Genomic DNA, 7,891 nt, shown 5'->3' on the forward strand with positions numbered 1-7,891 from the left:
AATTTAAATGTAAGCAATCGGAAATGGCACATCAGTTGCATTTGCATGTGTAAAGTAAACTAGGATGCCTCCCAACCCTAACTCCAACTTGGATTTAGAATTATATTATTACACCCCCTTTTTCTTCCCTTAAATCCACCATCCAAATAACTTTACAATCTATGTTTCACACTACTTTTAAAATTCCAAAACAAGAGGTGAGGAAGAATATGATCAAAATTGGAGATATTGTTTCTTCACACACAATATTAATATTGATCCAAACAAAACATGTGAAAACTAAAAAGGAGTGGCCAGGATTCAGCCTCTTGTTATATGTTTCACCCAGGGGATTCCCAATGTATAAAACAGGAGTATCGAGAGCCCACTGATTTTGTTTCCTTACTTTTTTATATCAATAAAGTATTCGAAACGTTTCTTTTTGTTTGGGACTCTCATCTTTGTCTTTGGCGTCACCTAAAGAACGAGAATATTTCATTTCAAACATAATGGATACATCCAAATCCAAGTGGGATGCCTCCTCTAACCTCTTCCTCTGCATCCCACTTCATAATTCCCCTGCCTTGGTCAGTTTGTCTGTCTACATGCACACCAGTCTCTCTTAATGTTCAAGATTTAATTTCATATGCATCTTCACCGAAATTTCTAGCCCTTAATAATAATTCAAATTATTTTCTCTACAAATATACTTTCAATTTCTCAATTTCCTCCCTGCTATAAAACTTGGAGCAGACATATCAGGCAAGAAGAGACTACAAGAGACCAACATATGTATTAAAAACACAAAGTGCTTACTTACATTTTCAACTTGCAAAAGACTCATATAACCAAAATGGTCATGCAAGAGAAGAAAAAACAACCTGCAGACCACCATGGAATACAACCCATTACAGACAAACTTACACTCCCCACCCCTAAACTTTCATTTAACACAAGAACTCTGCAAATGCCTAAAATTTCATTGCAGAATCTTTGCAACAAACTAGACACCATTATCAAAAACCACAAATTACATAGAAAAACATTACTAATTAGCATTCTGATTCCGCCAGCTGACTCAGAGCTGCCCAATCAATTTCAACAGAAGGATATTTTTCCAAACAAAATGCTTCTACTCCTTCACCCCATTGAGGATCTGAAAAGTCCAAGAAGCTGATACTTGACTCAGGGGAAGATTCGCTGGAATAATCTTCAGACCGTAAAGGAGATGAGGATGAAGATGAAGATGAGGTTTCCACTTCACTTTTCAATTCTGGCTCCCAAAAATTGTTAACCACTGCGTTTGATTCGGATGGAAGTGCACTGGTCGTTGGTTTTTCATCCTCAGCAGAACAGAGCTTCTCTGTTTTCCCCTGTTTCAAGCCCTGGCAAATTGCTTGAAGTTTCGCATCCACAGAAGGGTGAAGAGGTTTGAAGTCTCCGAATTGGTGTTTAAGATGTGGGAAGTTGAGCCTAGCAAAGTCCCCACGGAGCTTATAAGCAGCTTTGTCGTAAGCCAAAGCAGCCTCCTCGGCCGTGTCGAAAGTCCCAAGCCAGAGTCTAGTTCGGTTCTTTGGGAGTCTGATTTCGGCCACCCATTTCCCCCAGTGCCGCTGCCGGACTCCCCTATAGAGTTTGGTGGGCTTAGGTGGAGAGCCGATGTGCTTCATGGGGATGGATTTAGGGGCAAGGAAGTTATGGTATTGGGACTGGAATGAAGAAGAGAAGGAAGACATCGTTGTTTGGGGTAGTTGAATTTGAGCTTGAATTTGGAGAATTTGAGAAGGGGTGAGATTGTTTAGCCCGATCGGACCTGATTGCTCAAAACCCATTTGTTCAATTCCCGAGAACCCTTGAGAAAACAAGCGGGTACTCGACGGGGAGCAAAAGTCAGGGCTTAACCAAGGCTGAGAAGAAATAGAAGGAGAAGGCAATGATAGAGAAGAAGAAGAAGAAGAAGAAGAAGAAGTTGAAATAGCACTTTTCATAAAAGGTTGAAGTGCTTTCATTAATTCCTCGCTAAAAGGATCCGAAGAGTAAACCGGCGTTGAGATTCCACTGTAAATATCTATAGCTGCTGCCATGTAACTTGTCAAGAAACTTACAAAACTTGCACAAAGAAAGAAAATAAAATTCTACTTGGAGAAAAAGAGGAGAAAAGCCAGAACAAGAAAAAAAAAAAACCAAGGTTTGTTTCTGCAACCAACTCGAGGGACTTCAAAAAACCACCCTCCAAGTCGAACAAAACAGAAAATATTTACCAAAGAAACATAGAAATCTGGATCTATATTCTGAATCACCTGACTTTCAAGAACCAGCCTCCTGGGTGAATTACACAAAATGTAAAATTAAAATCCAAAAGAAACCCGAAATTTCAATCTATGAAAGGCAGAGGATGACAGAAAGGGAACACAGATAGGCGGGGAAATTAGAGAAGGGGGGAAATCGAAGTAGTTGAACAGAGGATAATAATTGCAGATTATTAAAGAAGAAAAGAGGAGAGAAACTAGCTTTCCATCTTGTGGGCGTTATGCGTAATATGAAATTTCGCCTTGAAAATACAGGTAGGTTTCAGAGTGTTTATATAACACCAAAAATGGCCGTCTCTCTCTCATAGAGCCACCATTTTTCTCTCTCCCAATCGCATTTTTCTCTGCTAAATTATCTCGTCAACTTCAAGATAACATAACTCGAGGTGGAATTTCCAATGAAATACTGCCACGTTGGCATATATGACACGTGGCGGAAGAATAGCACTGGCCCACTTGTGAAAATTTCAGTTAATTGTATTTGCGAGGGTTTATCGTGTACACTGTATAGTGGTTTGGCACGCGCAGCCATGTCACTTTCTTATTCCTTATCCTATCGAATCAATTTTTATCATCCACCATAAAAGATCACCGTCTCATTCAATAAAATTTATGCTAACCATTCAAAACATAATAAATCAATGGTAATATAAGAGGTGATCGGACTTATAAGACTCACTTAGTTGAAAAGCACAAATTAATTGACAAACACAGAGTGTTCAATCTAATTTCATTTGGATATTACATCATATCGTTACTGTAATCGTAACTATTGCGGTTACCATTATTGTTACCGTTTTCAAAGTAAAATGTATGAGTTTTGCTACCTTTATTATTACCGTTATCGTTATCGTTATAGTTTGATTCTCATAAATACAGGTAAGATTAACTATAACAATAAATGTGATTAAATTAATGATTCTAGGTAAATGTAATAAAAAAATAATTCAATTACGTCAAATGGAGAGTAGCCCAATTGACATTCGAGCGTGCTAGTAACCAAAAGGACTATGAGATTGTGGTCTATTACAATTAATCTATCAATGAAATTTCATTATAATTACACTAATTTTTACTATAAATTAATAAATGTGATCTTATATGATATACCACAAAACAAGCAAAAAAAAAAATATATATAAAAATAAAAAATTGAAAATGATGTTATATTTAATTAAGAACGACTTCTTGTTTTTAAATATACTATCTAGTATACGCGTGTGATTATTCATTATTATTAAAATAATATTAACTTAGAAATGAAGATGAATTCAGAATCTTAGCTAGAAAGTAAAAACAAATGGCTCACTAATAAACTAAAGTTTTATATTTTTAATAGGAAAATTTTCTCTGATAGAAAAAATGTCATATAGTTTACATAAATAATAAAAAAAAAATTGATAGACTTCTATTAACATCTATTAGTGATAGACTTTTATCAATTTATATCACTGATATACACTGTTAGACTTCTATTAGCCTCTATCAAGGAAAATTAAAATTTTACTATTTTGTATAAATAGTTTCTCTTATTTTTCTATTTTGGACAATTTTACTTTTTAATTAATAAATATGGGTATTTTACATTCTTAACACACATACATACATACAAAAAGTTGCATTGTAATTAGATTGTAACTAATACTCAAAACAAATATTAAATTTTAATTAATTGAAAAAATTGGCAAATAACTGAACATTTGATTACTACTTTAAAGAAAAAAAATAAATTTATTATTTTATATATTTTTAGAATATAACTTGCTAATTATGACATATATAGCTTCAAACATTCAAATGGAATATATTCATTAAATTGTATTCTTTTAGTTCGATTATTATAAAAATAAGAGATCAAACCATTAACATTTTAGTTTGATAAACAAATACTCTATCCTTAGTTTTTTTAAAAAAAAAAAAAAAAAAAAAAAAAAAAATTCAAGTACCCTTATCAATTTGTATAGTTAAAAGAGAGTGAGATGAAAATGTCATTCATCCAAATATACTAATTCATTAATAATTAGGGTATGAATGGAAGTGAAGGCAATTGTGGAAGATTGAAGGAGTTGGATTATAAGTGGTAGGGTCAGTGTCCTTAGGAGTCGAATACGACTTTTAAATCTCGAGGACTTTGATTTGTTCGAGGTTTGTTAAAGAATTTGTTAACATAGATATTTCTATACACATTGTTGATCTTTGTAAAGTCTTAGAGAGGAGAACAAATAGCCCATAAGTGAGTTTTTTTACTACCTCTTCACATTTGTTATTCTCCTTAGCTTAGGAGGTAGTTTGGTTGTTTTGCTTGTGTTGTTTGATTGGTTTCGGTTAATGAATTTCTGGCTAAAAAAATTCATTAATAATAAATAAGATTAATAGAATAAGGAGAAAGGTGGATGGGACGGAATGGTCAATTGCGTTGCAGAGAAGAATTGGGGGATGAATGCAATTAAGATTTTTTTTTTTTCTTTTATGAAAAAGAAATGCAATTAAAAATTGGTATTTGATATATGAAATTGTACAATTGAAGAGAAAAGGGCCATGGGCGTGGGCTCCTACGCACTCCCGAAGAGCCAATTTGGCTTCTTCACGCAAACCGATGACCTTTCCATTTCTTAACCACGGTTATTTGTATAGGGTTAAGTCAAACACAATAGGGACGTTTCATCGCGATAAAAGCAATTATTATCTGGAAAAGTGGAGAGTTTAGTTGAATTAGTAATTATGTTTAGATGTAGAGTTGAGTTTGGATATGTGGTATTGTTTTTTAAATGAAATTGATTTTGTTTTTTTTTTTTGCTATGGTTGATTTTAATTTTCAACTATACACATATTTTTCTAATTTTTCTAAGATAAAAACAAAAAAACTTCAAATTCTTTTCTATTATTAAAACAAACAAATTCTCTACAAATTATTCATACATAGAACACAAAATTTTGAAATCAATTTTTTAAACACAAGTGATTATTCCATTTAAAAATCCAACTTAATCATTAATTACCGTAAAAATTAAAAAGACTAAAAGGATTAGTGTCATAAGATGAAACTATTGACATTGTTTTAGATAGAAGGAATGACACTTAAATGTTAATCATAAAAAAAAAATCAAAATCTTACGATTTAAATCATCAAACCAACCATTAGATAGTTTTTTTTTTTTTTTTTACCAATTTGTAGAATATGGATTTACTTTTTTCTAAAACCAGTAAAATCATTTTAGAAATATTGATGTTTATTTTTTCTACTATTATGTTGCATGAGTATATAAACTATCTTTTTTTTATTAAAAAAAAAAAAAAAAACTTGAGCCATAATTTTAAATTTCACTATTTCATTAGAATTATGTAATATTTGAAAACATCAAGGGATAGGTAGTTTAAAATATATTGTTGAACTTTTGTTTAGTGAAACAATAATAGGACGTTGTGTGTAATATTTTTTGGATTTAAGAAAAAAATGAAATAGAAAAAGAATAATTAGATCTAAAAAACAACTATATAAATAAATTAAAAAAAAAAAAAAAGAGAAACAAGAAGTTGAGAAAGAAAGAGGAAAATAAAACTCATACGAGTCATATAGAGAAAGAAGAGAGAAAATGATAAAGATGAACAAGACGAAGAAAAAAGAGAGAAGATGAAAGAAGGAGAGTAAATGTGAAGAGAGCATGAGAGAGAGAAACGAAAAAGTAATTGAGAGAGTTGGGAAAGTAATAAAAACACATGTGAAAAATGGTGAGAGTGAGAGTGAAAATGGTGGGTAATTAAACCCACCGTTTTATTTTTATCAGTGATCGTCAAAGTTGGACACATGAAGGTGGTAGGCAAAGTATGTTGCCGAAGTTGCTTATGTAAAGGTAGTCGTTGGAGTTAGTCAGGTGTCATTGGAAGTGGTTGGTGGAGCCCGGAGTTATTCGTCGAAGTTGGTCGTGCGAATGTGGAAGTAGAGTTTTTTTTGTACCAAGACGGTTGTCGGAATTGGTTGTCAGAGTGTCGTCGGAGGTGGTTGTCAGTACTCTGAGCTAGTTGTCAGAGTTGGCCACTTGAAGGTGGTCATTGGAGTATATCATCGAAGTGTGGTAACCGTAATCACCAATGAGTGGAACCACTAAAAACATTGGATGGAGAGAGAATTTGGGACAGTTGGGATGAATTGGTAAAATAACCAACTCAATCCTACCAATATTTAAAGTTCATGGTCAGATATTGAGTTGAATTGGTATCTAACTGTCTTTGGTTGTCAAACAATCCCTTAAACAAGAATCCCAACGCGTGGAGGCCATGCAGTTACAATGGAGCGTCGGCCTTCGTCTGAATTGTTTGCGTAAAGACCAAGCGAATGCCAGAACAAGCACTCACCAAATGGAAAGTGGGCCCGAACCTCACGCGCTCCGTCCCTACGTGGAATCAGCCAACTCAAACGCGCTTCCATTCCATTCCACTGCTTCTGGGATTCTCTCTTTTTGTTTTTCTTTAAAAGAAAGTGAAAGAAAAAAAAAGCCTCATATTTCCAAATATTAAACCTCATTTGACCCATCACTTTTTAATTCTAAACAACCAAAAATTCCTCCCATATATTCATATAACACTTCCAATTCGCATTTGATCTTTTTTTTCAAAATAGGATTCCCACAAATTCCATGTGTTTTACTTTAGATTAAAATACCATTTTGACCTCTAATTCAATTTTTATCTCTTAGATCCTTTTATTTTCAAATGTTTAATTTTAGTTCACATACATTTATTAGTCTTAATTTTATTCACTTAAAAGTTAATTTTCTAATAAGAATAAATTTCACGAAAAAAAATATAACCTGTGATTGTGTTTTCAAAATTTATAGTGAAAAGACTAATAAATAATAATATTGAAAAAACTAATAGTAGAGATTAAGTTTAGTACATGGATTAAAAATTAACATTTGAAATTATATAAGCTAAAATTGAATAAACTTCAAAGTATAGAGATCAAAATGCTATTTAACTTTTCCTTTATTTTATACAGATTCTCTATTTCATCTTTTATACTGTATATGTTAAAATTGACTAATAATAAATTATTTTGTTTAAATACTATTTTGGTCATATCTTTTTAACTTTAGTTTATTTTGGTCCATATACTCTCAAAATGTTCATTTTAGTTCCATTATTTTCAGTTTTTACTTTACTTCTAAAGAGTCAAAATAGTCACTTTTAAAAGTTCAAGGAATTAAAGTTAAAAGTACAATAACCAAAATGAATATTTTGAAAGTTCAAAAACTACAATAAATAAATGTTGAAAGTATAGGGACCAAAATAAATATTTAAAAGCATAATGACCAAACAAAAAGTAAAAGTATAAGGACCAAAGTAGTATTTAAACCTAAACTTGTTCGTTGACACAACTTTTTTCTATGAAATATTCATATAATTCTAGAGGAAAATTTTAATTAAGCTATAAAATATTTCTACTTAAAATTAGAAATCCGTACAAAATTCAAGTTTTTTTTTTTAAAAAAAAAACCTCAAATGACTTTTCTTTCTTAATAAGTGATACTAGTTTGACACTATGTACATTGCACCTGTTGCATAAAATTTAAAAAGAGAATTTAATTATAAATTTTTAATAATAC

The 7,891-nt window shown here is 31.8% G+C and overlaps 1 protein-coding gene across 1 annotated transcript; it reads right to left on the bottom strand.

Annotated features, from left to right (window-relative positions):
- Positions 1–739: 739 nt before the first annotated feature.
- LOC120073736 (ethylene-responsive transcription factor ERF056) lies at positions 740–2,567 on the bottom strand. Its single transcript, XM_039026552.1, has one exon. It carries the CDS (start codon positions 2,061–2,063, stop codon positions 1,032–1,034), a length of 1,032 nt encoding a protein of 343 aa, XP_038882480.1. The 5' UTR covers positions 2,064–2,567; the 3' UTR covers positions 740–1,031.
- Positions 2,568–7,891: the final 5,324 nt, after the last annotated feature.

The sequence above is a fragment of the Benincasa hispida genome, chromosome 3 (genome assembly GCF_009727055.1).
Source record: "Benincasa hispida cultivar B227 chromosome 3, ASM972705v1, whole genome shotgun sequence".
Taxonomy (NCBI): domain Eukaryota; kingdom Viridiplantae; phylum Streptophyta; class Magnoliopsida; order Cucurbitales; family Cucurbitaceae; genus Benincasa; species Benincasa hispida.

Bases quoted from the DNA above. Each gene is read 5' to 3' on its own strand.
- LOC120073736 (XM_039026552.1), bottom strand. From the start codon at position 2,063: ATGGCAGCAGCTATAGATATTTACAGTGGAATCTCAACGCCGGTTTAC.